The 19,710-nt window shown below is 40.8% G+C and overlaps 2 protein-coding genes across 2 annotated transcripts; both read right to left on the bottom strand.

The window, feature by feature from the left end:
* Positions 1-90: 90 nt before the first annotated feature.
* LOC134191273 (uncharacterized) lies at positions 91-9,390 on the bottom strand. The gene is made up of 30 exons (XM_062659869.1): positions 9,274-9,390; positions 9,170-9,207; positions 8,977-9,111; positions 7,872-8,000; positions 7,469-7,813; positions 7,279-7,356; positions 6,971-7,222; positions 6,563-6,904; positions 5,175-5,300; positions 4,730-5,083; positions 4,299-4,658; positions 3,812-3,934; positions 3,355-3,747; positions 3,172-3,294; positions 3,012-3,107; positions 2,618-2,959; positions 2,506-2,551; positions 2,104-2,276; positions 2,007-2,038; positions 1,788-1,947; positions 1,674-1,726; positions 1,600-1,617; positions 1,492-1,543; positions 1,340-1,431; positions 1,238-1,280; positions 1,094-1,178; positions 918-1,035; positions 640-858; positions 296-576; positions 91-234 (listed from the first exon to the last, which is right to left on the bottom strand). The coding sequence occupies exons 1-29, from the start codon at positions 9,351-9,353 to the stop codon at positions 526-528; spliced, it is 4,458 nt and encodes a 1,485-aa protein (XP_062515853.1). The 5' UTR covers positions 9,354-9,390; the 3' UTR covers positions 91-234; positions 296-525.
* Positions 9,391-12,652: 3,262 nt separating this feature from the next.
* LOC134191017 (GTPase-activating Rap/Ran-GAP domain-like protein 3) lies at positions 12,653-19,462 on the bottom strand. The gene is made up of 25 exons (XM_062659572.1): positions 19,315-19,462; positions 19,042-19,132; positions 18,768-18,851; positions 18,595-18,682; positions 18,245-18,428; positions 18,117-18,180; positions 18,034-18,060; positions 17,896-17,971; positions 17,724-17,822; positions 17,559-17,662; positions 17,398-17,500; positions 17,293-17,338; positions 17,120-17,226; positions 16,941-17,050; positions 16,778-16,879; positions 16,496-16,570; positions 16,364-16,430; positions 16,256-16,303; positions 16,092-16,193; positions 14,210-14,317; positions 13,994-14,154; positions 13,773-13,934; positions 13,641-13,707; positions 13,491-13,574; positions 12,653-13,423 (listed from the first exon to the last, which is right to left on the bottom strand). The coding sequence occupies exons 1-25, from the start codon at positions 19,404-19,406 to the stop codon at positions 12,837-12,839; spliced, it is 2,838 nt and encodes a 945-aa protein (XP_062515556.1). The 5' UTR covers positions 19,407-19,462; the 3' UTR covers positions 12,653-12,836.
* Between the last annotated feature and the right edge of the window lie 248 nt (positions 19,463-19,710).

Here is a 19,710-nt window from a genome sequence, read left to right as displayed (position 1 = left end):
GTAATCAGAAAGTATCAAGTATTTCTTCTACAAATTAACAATAAAATCAATAGAAATGCGAGGCAATATTGACATGAATGCATCACTTACCATCATCTGATGGTGTCTGCTTGACTGTCAGTTCAAGTTCATTAGCACCAGACTCTCCCTGAGTCCCCTCCTCGGGTATCTCACAAGCATCAAGACTGTTTGCCACAGTATCAGGAGGCATGTATGAAATCATAGTAGTAAACTCTAAATTTAACAAACCAAACTGGCAACATTTGCTTAGGTTGATTGAGTGTATAGTACATACCGGGATTGTAATACGAATAGGCTTTAACATATCCTGGCTGAACACCAGCTACACAATGAGTTCTCACCAAAGACACATTGAAGCACGTAGAATGATTCTGGACAATCTAAAAGCACTCAGAAGGGTAACAAAGCAAATGGATGTGTTAACATGTGCATAGACGTATGTGCATAGATGTACATAATTAAGGTCTTATTTGTCAGTAAATGATTTAATCTTAAATTATACAGTTAACCCACTGGACTAAATATGCTATAACATTCAGGAGTCATGACAAACACCTAAAAAACACATGCAAGTATAGTGACATCACCTAACAATTGTTATATTCATGTACCATATACCCTGACAGTAAATGGCAAACCAGGATGAAACAATGTGGGTGTGCCCGGCAAAAAGTGTAGGAGCAATGGTTTTGATGCAACCATTATCAGACGAGAAGCATTTGCAGAGACACCTGTACCTTTCTCAGTTACAGTGACATTAACTTCCAAAGTTGTTGGCCATCTGTTGTATTTAGTGACTGAATTTAGTAACACTGAAAAATCAGACAATCCATCAATCTGCACAATGTGATAAACATGTAGTTGCATAAAACAAGAGACTGTGCATGAAGTCTGACCGACTGACAGAGTTTAGTTGGTTTAACAGTAATAGAACGTAAATAGTATGGCAAAGATGTGAACATGGGCAAAACATACACACAAACACGTCCCTGCACTGGCTTTCCATATGTGTACCTGATGACACAATTGAAACAGTTGAAACTGACAAACCTCATCAAACTGTTATACACACCTTGCAGCCACTGCTCCTATTAAGTCAGTGTCACCTTTAACAGCGTAAGTTGGAACATAAAGAACTACCTCAAATTTTGGAAGAACTATCCCAAATTAAGCGCAATTAGTCCACATCAATATCACTGATGCAATTTTTGCAAACCATATTCTCTGACGTCAAAACAAGCTGATTGCACACGCTGTTTCTAAAACAAAAACAGAAATCATACATGTACCAAGTAGCAGTAAACTGCTTTGCTCATACCTCGTCACTTGGAAAAAATGTTGCAAAGATTGAAATGTTCCAAGTGCCTGTAACAGGCTGAGAAGACAAAGGAATGGATCGAGACAAAAGTCCTGTGAAATCATCTGCTAGATGACTACATAGTCATAATAACAATGCTTCTATCAACTTGCCATTTGTTGGTCGAACATTTAGCCACTGTAAAACTTTCATGCCTCTGCCATCCTTCACACAAAAAAAGATAGTCTAAAACATAATATGACATCGATCAGTCACTTAACTGTAATCTCCACTGTTACCTAAAGATGCAACTTCCTTCAAAACACATTTTCTCAAGCTTCTCTGATAACCTTACCGATGTATTGAACGGTTTCATTTCATAATCCAATACCAGAATTCTCACTTGAACTAAAAATTCCAAAACTGCAAGTTCAGTTGAGTTTCACAACACCTGTCGTCTAAAACACACCCGTTTGACCCGGTTTGTACACAGGTTTGTCTGTCTGCACCAACACGGTTGGACCTCTTGCAGCAACTCCAACGCTCATCACTCCATGAACAGCAAGCTGCCTACTAATTGTACCATTCACTGCCAGTTTGTATTGCCCTGATTCAACATTGTTGGGTATCTGAATTAAAGTTACAACAGTAAAGAAACAAGAACATATATGAATCTCAAATGTCACACCTCAATGGTAAAGTATTGTAATTCTCCATTACCTGATGATTAACATCAATTAGTTGATGTGAAGCAACAAAAAGCAAAAACGCTAATTAATACATACTTTTCTGTTTTGTTTTCTGTGTTGATGTCAATATTATGTCATCTGTGGCAGTGGTTAGAGTAGAATTAACTGTCAATGGACCAATAGATTTGTGAAGCATGACATTAACGACAGCTGTTGTGCCTTGGCGCAATATGCCAGGGACAGCCAGCACAAACCCGTGAAGACAACATCTATGTGCACAAAAGAAAGCCATGCAAGTGCATATGTACAAAAGCAAACAAAACATACTTATTTCTATCACTATATACACTAATCTTGATGACACACAGTTGACATGCTATCCAACGCAAATGGTTCTTTTGGACTCACTCAAGTATTTGCATGCACGCGCATGCACACGCACAATGTGATTCAAATCCTAAAATTAGTATATTATAAAACCTATGGCTGCTTGAGTACCGTTCATTTGCTTTGAGATTTGAGCAATCCATTCTGCATGCAGATTCTAAACCCCATAACATGTACCATATAACAAAATTTTTGTGACAGTTTGAAGATGCTAACAAGTTACCATAGACTTGATATCTCATCCGAAACACACAAGAGGAGGGTTGACGTTTAGTCCAACTCATATATAGAATAGACAATCTACTCCCCAGTGAAATTACATCATGAGGGATATGAGCTCCATGACATATCACTACTTGATCATCCTGCACACCTCGAATTGTAACATTTTCAGATGAGCACCGTGTGTTGCAACCATCATCCATCTTGTCAAACTTCAAATGTATCAAAAATCCTTCGGGTGCTTCAACTGTCCACTGACATCTCAGCTTTTGACGCCGCCACAAAGCATTCACTGGAGGATTGAGCACTCCCATTTCACTCGTTTGGTAAGAATCTCCACAGACTGCATCAAAGCAAGTTACTTTGCTAAACCGGTGTGCACGGCAAGTACTTACATAGAGAACAGTAATAGCCTGTGTATCTGTTAGTGCACTCACACAGGTTTGGTGCAACACATCTTCCATTGTTTTGACATGGAGGATGACACACAGCTTCGCAAATAAATTTAGATTAAATGCAATAAATTAGCTAAAGTCTGTCATTATGACAACTTACGTAGACACGAATGACCATCACTTCCTAGTTTGTATCGTTCATTGCAACCACAAAAATACTGTGTAAACCCTTGAATGCATAATTGTTCACAATTATGTCTTCCAGTGGCACAATGATCACTTGCTACAATACATATAAACCGAATTAGTTACACAACAGCAGGTGAAGACAACAGCTACTTACCGTCACCACACTTAGTTGTAGAAAACACAAAGTTATCCAAAGCCAAATAGCAGTACCTGCATGCCTTAAACTCGATCTCAAGAAAACCTTGAAATTCAATCGGTAAGGTAAGAAATCCAAGCTTCCAGTTTCCTGGTCTGTTGTTGGTCCCTCTCGACAACTGGAGAAACTCTTCCATATGAACTCTTCCATTAACTAATGCCCTAACACTGTATGACCAGTAATACCTCCACCCAGAGTTGAAATAATATTGGGTGCCAGCCATCGAGTAGTGAAAACCAAAGCAACGATAGCCCTGACTAACCATGGGAGGACTTCTAAAATATACAAATTGCCGTTTATTATTAGAAGTTGAAGCAACGCAGTAGTGAGTGCTAAGAACATATCCATATCCTGCAAACATATCAACAATCATCTTAAACAATTACATGCAATAAATGTCAGATGTTTTAGTCACTCGATTGTAATGTCACGTTGAGAGGATAATAGTGAGTGAATTCCCCTCTTCTCCAGTTTGAACAACCTCCCTTGTCTTTACTATCCCAACCACATAAAGATGAATCAAATGTGCAATTTGGTGCTGCAAAAAACAGATAATGATGTAAACAAAATCAGCTAAAACAAGTAAGTGTGTAGAAATTCAAAATCACAAATTCAAAAAGAAAAGCTGCAACTAAAACCTCTAGAATCATACGTTACGTTACCTTACATGATAGATAAATAGAATTACATTTTACATATCAAAAAAGATAGATTAACTAAATCATTAGTGTGTGTGTGTGTGTGTGTGTGTGTGTGTGTGTGTGTGTGTGTGTGTGTGTGTGTGTGTGTGTGTGTGTGTGTGTGTGTGTGTGTGTGTGTTAGATATGACTAAATCAGACAAAATATTTGCTGCACATGCAATTATACTGTTCAGTTCTTAGCATTACCAAAACCTGTTTTACCTGTTGCACATGGCAAAACTGTCAAGTTTCGAATGTCAAAGTACCCTTCATTAGAAATACTGCGTGTCATTACAATCTGAACTTGTACAGCAACTATATTGGAGTCTCGTGGCAAGTAAAATGTAGCAAATTTCCAGCCTGTTCCCAGTGATGGTGCTTTCCAGACCACATACTTTTTCCTTCCCACTCGTGTTTGTGATAAGCTGTCTTCCATCAGTTCAACATACAAATTGTCAACATTAGAGTTATACTCAAATGAAACACACATCTGTTCATTTCCTGCGTCACGCAACCAGATCCAACTTATGTACGACGAACGCAAAGTCTGCTGACTGGAAAATGCATACGACATAAAGTAACCTATAAAAGCAACAATGCACAGTTAATTGACTACACCAAAAGTAGTAGCTACTAAATGCCAGTTTTCTCACCATACTGGAGAGTCAGTTGTTGCAGCCATGTAAACCTGCCAATTTGACTGATCAGCTCATACAGAAAGAAATTTCTTTCAATGGGATAATGAGATAGAGAAGGACAGTCTGATTTTATTAGTTGTCCGTCATAATCAAGCTTCAAATCATGTGATGCATAACAGAATAACCTTGGACCAATGGCAAAGAATTTATAGCCAAGAGTGAACGCTGCCTTTGCACATTCTGACGGATCACGATAACGTGGCCAATGCTGAAACAGACTACTATTTGTCTCCAATAAATGAAACGATGCTAGGAAAGTCTTTTTTGACTGTCGATCACTTCTCTTTTGACAACCAAGACTTTTATAATCTAACCCAGAAACAGTACTATTGTCGATCACACCATAGCAAATTCAAATTCATTTTAAAAGTATCTACAACAAGAATTTCATACAATGTACCTGGAGTTTGCATTGGTAGCCCTGTTGTTACTGTTTCTTTAATGTAGGATTTCAACTCCCATTTCCCTTCACTTGGCATCATGGTTACAGGACATAAACTTGAGTTAGAAGACCAACAAGAAAACCCTGCAAGACAATGAAATTTTGTTACTAAATAATAAATCTTGCACATGTAAACACCACATAAGCACACAGACACGGACACAGACACGCACACAGACACAGACACAGACAAAGACACACACACACACACACACACACACACACACACACACACACACACACACACACACACACGCACACGGACACAGAACACAGACACAGACACAGACACAGACACACACACACACGGACACAGAACACAGACACAGACACACACACAGACACACAGACACACAGACACACACAATGGACAAATGGACAAATGTCAAGCCCTCCACGTCATTCGTGAATGACATCAACCTTAAGGTCAGTTACAGAGATAGCTCCCCCTGCCTCTAGAGACAGGGCCTCCATGCGCTACAATCCACCTGGAGCTTGGCCACAGGGGCACTGACCATGGCGCGGATTTGGGACTGGACACCAAGGCCCACAAGTACCCCTCTGCTGCATGATGTTACTGCCAAGCCAGCGGTCATGTACCCAGTCAATGACCAGGTACTCATTTATACTCCTGAGTCAAGAGAAGCAATTGTGTGTAAGTTTCTTGCTTAAGGAAATTATGCCATAGCTCGCCATCACTGTGACTTGAACCTGCAACCCTGCAAGGTCCCGGATGTGCTCATTCTCCAATTGCACTCTCTAACCAATTGAGCTACAGCACCACACACACACACACACACACACACACACACACACACACACACACACACACACACACACCTAAAAATCCTAAATCCTAAAGGTCACGCCGCCAGCTCTTAAAGTGGGCCCTGTGCGCTACTCAGGGAACTCTGGGCCTGCACTAGCAAACTCCTGGAGCCGGGCTAGGCATTCGCAGGAGCACCAACTTGTGAAGCCAACTGTGGTGTGAGCACCCAAAGTCTCACCAGAACCCCAGTGGCTGATATCACGTCACAGCTGATGGCTGCTTAGGACCCCAGTCAATGACCAGGTATTCATTTACTCCTGAGTCGAGAGAAGCAAATGTGTGTTAGTTTCTTGCGTAAGGAAATTATGCCATAGCTTGCCATCACTGTGACTTGAACTTGTGACCCTTCAAGGTCCCGGATGTAAACACTCCGTAAGATGACTCTCTAACCAACTGAGCTATCGCATCCACACATTTGCACACACACACACACACACACACACACACACACACACACACACACACACACACACACACACACACACACACACCACATTTTGATGTCACTACTACTTACGTTCTGGATACTTCACAATATGTATGTCATCAACGGCCACATCACCAGTACTCCCATAAAATGGTATTCTAGTTGCAACATAAATGTAAAATTTTGTGTCATCAGGAATCTTAAGATAACCTCGAAACCACCCATTGCTCTTTGTTCCATTAAATGCTCTCTTTGCCACAGACATGTTTTCCACATTTTTAACAGTAATAATCAACAATCTGTTTCCAACAGTGTTCAGTTTGTAGTTGAATGAAAGACAGCTGCCTTTAACACCTTCATATAATGGACTAACGATGCGGTAGAGATCACCAGTGACAAGTGACTCGTGCATTCGCAATGCCAAAACCATACCTATATCATTAGATAATTCAACAGATAATTGTGTAGTATGATAATGTACTATTATACAGTTCATACCCGTTCTAGATGTGCTGCACTGAACAACAGAACAGACTTGTCGTACCACTCTCCGGTTTTTAGTGTAACACCATGGTTGTGACATCATGCCTCCTGGATTCCGACAATAATTTGTCCCTCTGAGCTCTTCATACTTATACACAATAGCTGCTTGTCTATGCGGGTACCGAGTGTGCCAAGCTTGGCACTTTATGCCGGATTCTGTTGTTGACAATTTACCGACGTAGCCAATCTTTTCATCATAACAAGGCACTAGAACAAACAAATGGTTATTACAGCTTAAAATTACTTACTCATTGTTGTCTAACAGCGTGTCCATATTTTGCTCCATCTTTTCCAGTCACAGAAGTTAGATGTGAAGTTACATGGAGTAAAGGTTCTCGATTCTGCAATATTATAAGGCAGTTATCACACACATAGACTGAGTACTTAACCAAAGCTGAAACTCATGGTCAACTAGTAGCTTGGATTTCATGCTTAACAATGATTGGTTCTTACCAGGTAGCAATTCACACTGCAATCTCAAATTTGTGTACATAACATTGCCATAGAAGTGTATTATCAATTTGTTTTCTTTTGAGACCATTGCTCTGGTAGTTGGAGGCCAGAGTCCTTTACGGCTGTCAATCAATTGGTACGTTGACTGTTTCAACTTAGACTGGATAGTTAGTACAGCATGCTCAACATCAAGCTGTTTTTGTCCAGGTGCAAGCATTAACTTGATCTGTCTACCTTCTGGTGCTACAACTTTCCACTCACAGCTGAGATTATGGCCGTACGTAGGTATTACAATGTCTACCTTTTCATCTGAATTCACTAATTTGATGTCATTTCCACATGCTCCTAAAATGGCATACATCACTGCAGGCTCGTTGCTTATAATAAATAAATCAAGACTAACTTGTACATGGACAGAGAAAACGAACTTTGTAGTCAAAACATTGTCCCGTTACTTGTTGAGAGTTAACACAATAAAATCCTTGGATCGTATTGCAAGTCACTACTTGATTCACATATTGTAACTGATTTCCTACATACAACATATACAAACAATAAGATGTATGAATATTATAAATACGCAACTTACATTTAAAATACAACTATCGCATATAGTAGCAAATTTGTGCTCTACAACTAACACATACCGTCCTTGCAATGCTGCAAATTATGAATAAGACTACTTTACTACCATGTTCGTCTAAATATAATAACTTTTAATAGCTATCACTATTGCAATTGGTTTATCACGATAAATGATATTAAAGGTGTCTTCATATCACTGCATACATGTGGTCTATTGTTCGAGTAACAGAAAAGTTGTAACATCCAAATGGCAAAAACTGTAGTTCTAGTTCGGTCTAGTGTACGTGACTAACCAGCGGGGGTGTTTTTAGTGTTTCTTACCACTAGGCACCCATGTCTACCAACCAGCCCTAAAGAGTACACATTTCCAACAAATTCATACCACTGTCATGTCCAATACAAAATCCAGGAATGACAAAACAGTGCAAAGGAAATTTCAATGATCCACAATGGTAGAACACACACAACGTGAGCATGCATGTATTCATGAACTCAGTCCACAGTATAACGCAGCAGCAAGCTTAATTAAAATTTAATAATATAGTGACTAAACCTCAAGCTCCTACTTTAGCAAGTGTCATTCTTAGTGTACCCACAGAGATTGACCACACCTCCTTACCAGACTGTAAACTGAAACACACGGAAAAGCATCACTGCATCTTTCAAGGTGTAAACAGAGTGTCTACAAACTGTCTGTGGGAAGATGCACCAACCACTCAGTCAACAAAATGTAAAACAATAACCTCATGTCACATCTGTTTGAAACTAATATAGATACCCATATATATATATATATATATATATATATATATATATAGAGAGAGAGAGAGAGACATATTATGCACAGTGATCAACTCACTATGTGCATGAAACTGTACTAGTACTCAACTGGTTGCGTAAGTAAGTGGTAAAGAAAGACAAACCTGTTGCTGTTTGACAATCGATGTCTCTTGGCTTTGAACAAACATCATAACGATCTCGAAGAAGAGAGCTCAGTGTCTCCCAGTCACCAGTGCCACTTGGTTTGTCTCTATTTACAAACAGTGTCCAACAGAGACCTGAAAATAAGTCAACAATGACTTTGTGGCACATGCAACACTGAAAGACAAATCGAACTTCCATCATCAAACACATTCTTGCTGGAAACATTATGGCTGCATGAAAACAATAACGACATTCATCTATTGCAAGACAACTTGATTAATTAAATAGTATAATACCCAGCGACAGTCACACTAATCAGAATGATGCTTACAGAGCACCAAAGAATTTGAACTGCCATTAAATTTGAAGTACTCATCTGGCAGATGATAGTGAGGATGCACCTAAAATCAAGGAGGCAGAAGCTCAACTGTGGTCGCTAGCCTTGCTTCACAGATTACCCACCTACCACATATGACGTCAAGATTTTATCACAAAAGTTGTTAATCACAACAAGCTGGTGTCTGTATTCTTTATACTAATTTTTTTGCTGTTTGTAACAGTTTGTTTCAAAGAAGTGACAAAGTGTTCAGCCAGAAAAATTGGCATGTAGTTTGTAGTGGTAAAAGATGCTTTGTTTTAGTTTGCAGTGATGCTTTCTAGGATTATTGAGCGAGAGTAAATAACAGTCAAATATTGTACTCATGCATGTGGCAAATAAAATGAAAGTCCTGAATGAAGTCTTCACTCATGGCTTGACTTGTCACTTTGGAGAATTTACTTTCAAAGTTGAGCTTTGTCAGCTGGTTGCACACTCTTTCATCACTCCACCGATATGCTGCACTCAGAAGCGCAGCCCTCAATTGTCAGCTGACAGCATAGCAGACTAGTACAGTAGACTAGTAGGTGGCATGCATGTGATGTGTCACCAATGAATAGAGTATCAACGTGACTGTTGTTACGCTGCAGCACCTCCAGTGTTACTGCAATACGTTATTTCCTCCTATTGTAGAGGGCAGGCTAATTGTCTTATCATTTCCTGGCACTGGTGATTATTCCAGGCAGCCAGCTAAACGAGTCTGACAGTTACTGTCTTCTGTGATCTGCAATCAGTGTGGGCACACAAAACAGGTTATCAAGTATTTGAGTCAAAGGGTTTTTGTAGACAGAGAACAATGTATTCCATACCAGCTACATGCTGTAGGTATTTCTAGACGCTCTTCGCTCTCGTACTTCCAGCGAAAAGGAAGTATGATGGTGGAAAGAGTCTGGCTATGCGAGACTACCTTGCTCCATTGTTTGGACACATGCTGTTGCTCACCCACAATTTAGAAGTGGAACAAAAAGAACTTGCCAAAACACGTGCAGCGGGCTCACAAATAAGGAAATGCGGTGTTCATGATTAATACCAATCTTGTTAATTCTAAATTAAAGTCTTAATTCTAAATTCTTAATTTTAAAAAGAGCCATACCTAAGAAACAAAGGACTACTGAAATGAAAGTAAGCTGCAGAAGTTCAGCTAATGTGCAGTTTAGACAACAAAGAAACAATGATGTACAGTACGTTCACTGTAGCATAGCTATTGGCCAGCTATGGTTACTAACTTAGATGACATCGCTTCTGTAACAACCTTTTAAGTTCAAAAGTGACAATATCTGCTCAAAAATCATATATAGAAACTAGTGTCATACGTGATTCTTGCATGCATTTAAAAACGTGTGACTTTCCTTGAATTTGGTTTCCACAAAAGCCAATCGTGTAGTCATGTCAGGTGCAGTTCCTTACACGCACAATTTTCACATCCTAACCTCTTTCACATGCCTTTTCTTAGCACAGGCTAAAGGCTATAGTGGAGCGGAGCCCTCATGTGCAGATGCGCTCTTGGTGTGCAGGCTCCGCCCCACTCTTCTGGCCTGTGCGCGTTGAAAGGATCTGTGAAAGAGGTTATTCACATCCTTGTTTCAGCGAAAAATAATGACACTCCATGTACTGCCATTGTACTGTCTGTACAAAAGGTAACCACGAATTTGACAGTGATCTAACACATAATTCAAGAGGTCACCGACCAACGAAGGTAGGTTCAACAGGCAGGAAAGCAACCAAGACTTGAACTGCGTCATGATGATTTCCGCAAACAGAAAATAGTGTGAACGCAACCCGCTGATCTAAATAAACCTATGCACAAATACACAGACAACCAGACAAAAAGACAGAGAGACAAAGGCAAACAGAAAGACAAAAAGACAAGAGACAGACAGAGGGACAGGCAAACAGACAGACAATCCCTTCCTCCTGACGAGAGCTTGTCAGATTTCATATCAGGGCAGGAGAAAATTCAAAAACAGTCGAACTTCTCACAGACAAACTTTGAAATCACTACACTTTTGGAAGAAGCCCCTACTGGTTGTGATTCAGCTAGACTCAGGTCACTACAAGGTAATGGGGCTGGGGCATGGATCAATGCAGTTCCTACCTCACAAAGTTTTGCACTGAACTCTTGCAAATATCGCTTGACGAGCTCTGCTAGACTGGGTCTGCCTATCTTCCCTAATTTTGCAGAAAAATGTGATCATGGAGCAGCAACTGATAGCAGTGGATACCACCTAATCACATGCAAAACAGGTGGTGGTCCTGTCTGGTCACAAAAGTCAATGGCTAGGTATGGTCGGAATGCCTCAGAGATCTTCACCTACCTCATCGCAAGGAGCCGAGAAATAGACATTCAAATAGTAATAACAAACAAGACATTACAGTTCTTGATGCACAGTCTGGTGCCAGCTTTGATTTAGACATTGCCTTGACACACCCATGGAGTTCTGATGTATTCCCGAGATCATTTCATACAGATGGTGGTGCTGCTGCTTTGAGACGAAAAGAAAGAAGAAAATATAATACAGCTCTGAAACAAAAGTAGGTGGTGCCTTTGCCAAAATGATACCTCTCATCATGGAACATTTCGACAGACAGGCAGACAAACATACAGACAAGAGAGCCTTGGCATTCACCATCGCCGTGAACTTCGGAACAGATATGTCAATTCCGAATGCAGGCCTGACATTGTTATATTTGATGTCGACCTAGGATCTAACATTGACCTTGATATCTCTTTGGCCTTGACATCTCTTTGGCACACCCATGGAGCTTGGAAACTCTAACGGAAACCAGAAAGAAGGCTAAATATATGACTGGCTCATGCTGCCTGGAGGCTCAACATCCAACATCATCCTATTAGCTCTCAACCACTTTGGTACATGGGGAAAGCAAGGAAGGAAGTTCTTGAAAAAGCTATCCATCCAGTCATCAGACCAAATCGAAAGACCGAAAGCTCCAGAATTCTTGGACTCTATTGAAGAAAACGCTTTCCATCCAGCTACAAAGGTGCAATGTACAAGTGATCTTAAAGAAACTGTCTGGACTATGTGGTGGACCTGAGGAGCCCATGCCTCTCAGCACTCACGTCTTCCCACATTAGCTTTCTTGCACTAGTGATTTATAGACATTTCATGTTAGTTGTAACCTTTTAATTTTATTGCAGAAATGAGCATTAGTTTGATCTAAGAAATATATGATCATGACAGACAGACAGACAGACAAACAGACAGACAGCAGTAAAACATAATTTCAGCAATGCAAATTAGGAGAGTTCCAGTTTAGGAGAGTTCCAGTTGCACATGGAAGTTAGTGATATAACACTTCAATAATATTCTATAGTCAACAATGTACTGTACATAAATAAATGAAACTATCTGATGTCCCATAAAAATTGTTCAGAAACAATAACAACGTATCTATTGCACAATACTAAGCTATTTGGACATCTGTACTATAAGTATTTACTCACTAAATACGTATACACCTACCTCATTGAAGAGGACTACAACTCAAAAATGTTGGTGCAACTGGTGACGTTGGTGTCTTCAGGTCAATAGACTCCAACTCGCTGAGAGCTAACTCCAGCTCCTCCAAGCTCTTATACACAGAATCAGTTTGCCGTCTTGCTCCCCGAACTCGTTTCAATGAAGCAAGTCGTGATATTTGTACCTGTGGAGCACCAGTTACCAAAGGAACAAGTGGAGACAGAGGAGGAGGAGTAAGAGTTGGGCTGTTGACTGTAGGAGACCTAGGAGCACTGGTGATCCCTGCCAATGTGTCAGCAGATATCCGATAAATAAAATTCTCCGTTGAATCAGATGGCAAAGGCACAAGAGAAGCTACAGACACTGCAGTTCTCATTCGACCGAACCTAGACGGAGATCCAAACTTTGGCTTGTGACTACAAGGCGGCGATCCTTTAATTCCAGAAGCCGATGAGCAGAAAATTAGGTCATTCTTGGCAGAAATCAAACGAATATCAGGCATTTTCAATGTGTGCACTAAACTCCCATTAATCGCCAGTCGAATTTCAATAGATGATGATGAAAAACCCATCATATATGGAAATGCACAAGCTACAGCAATAGAAACAGAGAGCCCTATGCAAAGACACTGATTCTTGCTCGGTATGTCAATACCTACCAATGGCTGATGGTGCATGATTCCACTTGATTTCGACATCGGGAATATCCTCAACAGTAGACAAGCTCCGATGCAAAGAGTTGTCTGCAAATACACAACAACTAATACTATGATAACCAATGTCACACCAAGTTAGTTTTCTATACTAACGTCCATAAGTGAGAACGACTTCAGCATGAGTCTCCTCATATAAGTCAACAGCTGAAACAGGAATAACCTAAAAGCAAAAACAGAATGTAACACTTCTGGTCTCAGCTTGAAGCAATCTGAGTAGAACCAAACCTTTGATCCAGACTTGATTTCATACAAGACGGTTCGATCGTCTCCATCGTCAGACACCAAATCAAATTGTTGCTTATAGCCAAAACACATCTTGTACTTTTGACTACCCTCAAAGTCGTGAATCATTGTCATCACACATGGTACATCTGCAAGAGATACTTCCTACAAAACAAGTATAAGTTGCAACGTTTATCATAAACAATGCTTTAACAAATAATAACCCTAATAAAACTCAGCACATCGGAAGCATTGAGTTCCATGTCAGAAGCAGTAGATAATCTATTGCTATTCCCCCACTGATAAATTTGAACTTTATTCTTGACTGCCACAGCCAACTGAAAGATCTCAGATTCTGAAGGGCTACAAGCAAACAAGTGACATCCTATACAGAGAAATAAAGTCAGTAGATGAAATCCGGCACAACTAAATCATTGAACCTTTTGTTCTTTGTATACGATGGCTTCTGCATTCTGATTTTACCAATAAAGGAGAGTCAACAATATTCAGCTCCGATGTTCTGAAAACATACACGTATCTTTCCTTTCCTATAAAAATGAAAAAAACATACTACAGTACCCATTGCAAAACAGCCAGCAACTGAAGTATTGTATTCAGTTAAAATGTCAGCATTAGAAAAATATTACCAAAACTTTGCATTAGTATAATAATATGTCTGGCTTAGTGCAGCCAGTAGATCAAGCTTAGTTTGAGAGAACCCGAGAGTCAACAATAACAAATTCTAATATACCTACAACAAAATTGATGGGAATGACAATCAGACTGCACCTACGATTACAGATCCACATAGGACATAATATGCAAGTGTGCCTTTTACATGACAGATTTTACTCAGACAAGTAGCATAAAACCTAACTACACATGCAGTCAAGCAGACTATGTACAGAGCTGGAAATAACAATCAGACATCAGATATTTTCTGAACAACAGCAGGTGCTATATGAACTGGTTGAAGATATGTCCAAATACTCCTAGCTCTAAGTGAATTGCATGATTAGATGTCGAGGAGACTTTCTGCATGAATACTCTGTTGCAAGGACAGTCTTACAACAAGCATACACAGACCAGTCACATCTGCTGTCATCAGTGATATAGCAATTCATAAAACTTTTGACAATGCATCAACAGGAAACTTGCTAAAGGCTTTGTGTTATGTCCAAATGTTTAAACAGTATGTTCAAACAAAAACGGAATTTGAAACCTTAATTAAACCAAGAATACTCTGTCCAGCTGGTTACACAATCTTGTCACTAGACTTGTATGTATAGATATTAGGTACACATAGTACATACACATAAAACTACACATGCTGTGAAGTGATGTTTCAGCATCAACCATCCAACACATACCCTGATGTCATATTTGGCCAACAAACACTGCTGTGAAGTAACACTTTCAGTTATGACAAAAATGTTTTGATAACCTACTTCTCTTTTATGGACTGGTTGGTGCTTACTCTTCCTTTAGTTTACAAATCCACCACTGGCATGGAAACTGCAAACACGGTAACAAATGTACATGGTAATGATATTACTTCACTGTTCTGCTTTGGGCAAACCTTCATACTAATGCAAAATAATGTCTAAACAATGTATCTCGACTTAAGAGCTGTGTTCTCCATCAGAAACACTGACTTATAAATATGTACTAACAGAAGTGAGAACATCTCATACAAAGCCTAGAAAAACTGATAGGAAACAAGTCAGAACAATGACCACTACCGATATTAGAAGGTTTCATTTGGCAATGGCTGGTTGCCTTGCCTTGGCTAATGGGAACTACCCTACAACTTAAGGCTTCTTGTTTCCCGCTCTTAACAAAGAGATACTTCCTTTCTACATTCTGTTCGTTAGAGGTCTTACTGTGACTTAACATTTTCGACATACACCTGCTTGCACATACACATACTTTTTCTGCGATATGTGACCCCCCTCAAGAAGCCCACCTATGCCACTGCAGACCTCTCCATTATGTTGCTGGTTGACTACTGTGCCACATGTTCTATTACCATCATACACTCTTGGCCAAGTGAACTCACGATTACCGTACTGTTCTAATCACTCGTCTCTGTCATCAACCTACAAAGTCTTCCAAACAATACCCTCTATCAAACATGCATGAACAACAACCCCACACTATTACATGAATCTGTTACACAACAATTCATTATCCCTAAATGCAAGACGAGTAATGCCAAATGCTAAAATGTGGTACATACAGTGTATATCAAATGACAACTTAGTTGCCAAATCACTGAACAGTAATATTCATGTAATAATTAACATACAAAACACTACTGACCTGAAGCGTTCCCCCCTCTGAAAACCATCACATCATGGGATTCGCACACAGTGAGCTGTTGTACAGTAATCATCTTATTGATAAGCGGATAGTAATGATCCTCTGGATTATTACAAGACCAGCACTGAGTCACGCAATTCATCAAACCAATAACCATGACTTACCATAGAGTATAAACACGCCATCACTGGATGCAATCACGACCTGATCTCCTAAAAACAATATACATTAAAGCATTCAATGCATCACAATGAATATATATTACACCTTACCCCATGAATCTCCACAAACGATGTCATGAGAAAATATTTCTGCTGACAGCAGCTGTGGCTCCCAAGGCTACAAAGGAAACTCTCATTACTATGACATCTCTTGACAAGAAATACAATGAATATACGACTAACATCTTTCTTGAAGAGACTGGACGTTTGCAAGCTTGTTGGATGATCTCCCTTCATGATCTTCTTCAGCTTCAAGTCCTACATGAACATACAAAATTGGATCAATAGTATAGTTACAAAGTGCAATGGAGACATGTTGTGATGATCGTGTTTAGCACTAGCTTATCAGGTACTTTTCACAACAAGCACAACTATCTTACAATCAGCAAATCACCGACATCGTCAACACTCAACATCACTGCAAATGAGCACTCAATTTGCCACCTGATAGTAGATATGACTCACTTGGCCGATTTGCTGAAACTCAGTCACTCGAGCTTGTACCTTCCTTCTTTGAATTCGAGGCGATAACGTCTCAGGCAAGATCAGCAGAGATCGTCTAGGAGCCTGCATGTGAAGACATTCTAATGATAAGCAATGACTCACACCACTTTTGTAAGTAAGTCACCATCATGGCGTCATAATCCTTTTCCAGATTTCTAATAAGCAAGTCAAGAGTCCTTTCTCGTTTGTCTTTGAATATTGGAGTTCCATATGCTGCTTTTTCGCCATTCATCACTATTAAATTAAACCATGCAACACAATTAGCAAGCAAGTCAATAACGGATTTACAACACATGCATTCACATTTAGCAAGTAATAATTCCCGGAATCCAATGTGATCTTTGAAAACTCCTAAGTTGGGAAGAGCGGGTCCAAACAGAGGCACGCTCTCAGCCGAGTACATCTGAAGCCTGAACAGATTGACAAGACCGTTGAACATCTTTTCATAGTCATTCATTGACTTAATTATGACCAACCTGTATCCATCTTCTTCCTTATCGTAGGAGACCACAGCAAAAACATCTGCAAATGAGAGAAATTTAGAAAAAAACATTCTAGCCACAACACAGAAATATAAGTACGAATAAATTTGGATTTTATAGATGATGGCTGAAAGGATGGATACTTTCCCTCACAGAAGACAATAACACATATGTCATTACCAATGTGTCGCTTCCTCTCCACCTACACACAATATGTTATTCTTCAATGTTACAACTCATATCCTACTAGTTACTGGAACCTGCTGTGGATTGTCACGGGAGAATGGCAACATGGTGGATACGTGGAACATGATCTCATGTCCTTTATACACAGTGTAAACGGACTGTGTGCCAGTGGTATTTGCTGCACAGGAAAAACAGTTGAATCATTCATACAAACAACATAACTCACATGTTGGACATACTTTTGACATCTAAGCCGCCTCTGAATCTGTCCCAGTCCTGTAACTGGATTACATCTCCCAGGAGATCGAGAAATTTACCAAACTGTTCACTGCCAGTCTCTGCATGTAAAGGGAAGATGCAGAGATTCATTCTATCCAATAATGAACAATTACCAGAGTGACGCATGTTTACCGTTACTAAACATCTCTGTCTCAGCAGTCTGCCTTTCCTTGCAATACAAGACTCCAAACTTGAAGTTCACGGCTCCCTGACACAAACAGAGATATCCAGTTACCAAGTATTCATCAACCACCTCCATGGTGTACCCACCTCTTGTTCCTCCAGCGTGAGGAGATCCTACAACCAGACACAATCAAAATCACCTCCACACACTCAACATACCTCTTCCCTACCTTCTGAATGGCCGGGCTCACTAGCTCTCTCGGTGTCTTCTCAAACTTCGTCTTGCCCCACTTCCTAGAAGAATCAGTAGGCTTCACACGTGCATCAACACATCCTTCACACCCCAGGGAGGTCTCACTGCAAAATGGTCTTGTAGTTGAGTGACTTTCCGGGTGTCAACGGCAGGCATAGTCTCTGATTGCCACTTTTATGCCACAAGATGCACCGATGCTGCATCGTTCCGTGGTTGTCCGCATCCGTAGCGACGACGGATAGAAAGAAAGGATTCTTGTTCTCGTCCGAGCCGAGAAAGTTCTGATGCGCTGCGAAAACAAAACCACAAGTACAGTTTTCAACAATTCGATGTTATCCGACGACCGCACACAGGAAGTCCATCCAAAATGCACGCGAGCGTGGCATATGCGGCATACGACCAGACAAGAGAGTTTCCGGCTACAAACGCGACGTTTACGCGCTTCGAGAACTCACCACGTCCAAGAAAGTACTTGAAGTACCAACGAGTCTCGTACTCGGGGTTCTCGAGATAGGGCGCCGTGTGAGAGCAACGGTCGACCACCTGACAACGACAGACCAAAATCATGGGCGTTTCACTCGGTCGTTCTCATCATCACACATAGACCGACGTGTCCGCCTGCTAGTACCTGGTCACCGTCCTCGCTCATCGAAAACGACTCGACACGAAACCGGTGTCTTTTCCTCTCTCCGCTTATGTCGAGAGACAATAGCTGGTTAGACAAGAAAGAGAAGAAACATGAGTGTGTAGACCGATTTCTCAGCTAGAAGTCTAAATGACACGCACACACACACGCACACACACACACACACGCGCGCGCACACACACACACACACACACGCACACACACACACACACACACACACACACACACACACACACACACGCACTCATTCACTCACCTCTTCCACCGACCCATATGCTTTCCTGCTCATTCCCGGACTGTTTCGTCTTGACGGCGACACACAAGATTCGAGAGCCTCGATCGACGAGCTAGAAGAAACGAGGAGAGAGAGAGTAAACACCAAACAGCCGGGCATGTGGAGGAACAACAGTGCGCGTATAGTGTGCCCAGATGGGCGGGGATTGTCTAGTTGCCTACGTCCGCCTAGGGCCATACACATATACGCATAGGGATGCGCATGATGCCTCCTTCATTTGTCAGGATTTCGCACCTCAGGCTGCGCGTGTGAAGTAACGAGCGACCAGAGATGTGCCGATTCCGACTCTGCGGAGACCCACTGAATTCGTATTCTCGCTCATCCATTGCCAGACAAATAACTCACGCAGTAGCGATGCATTCGAGGTTATAAAGCGCACTCTGGTGTGACCCGACCAGCGTACACCGCCCACGCATGACGTCATGGGTAAGTTCTTCATCGTGTGAAAATATTTGAAACAAGACACGTGTTAGTGCAGACTTTCCCGCTGCAGGTTGGCTGGCTTCATTCCCGGACGTTATCTGAGTTAGATTTTGTACGCTTCCAGCAGAATGAGCAACCCCACAAGCAGAATGAATGACTACACCCTAGTCTCGCGTAGTCAGACCCTACCCCGCAGCCTCATAACTT

Source organism: Corticium candelabrum, chromosome 15, assembly GCF_963422355.1.
Source record: "Corticium candelabrum chromosome 15, ooCorCand1.1, whole genome shotgun sequence".
Taxonomy (NCBI): Eukaryota; Metazoa; Porifera; class Homoscleromorpha; order Homosclerophorida; family Plakinidae; genus Corticium; species Corticium candelabrum.
This window is presented reverse-complemented; position numbering and strand designations above follow the sequence as displayed.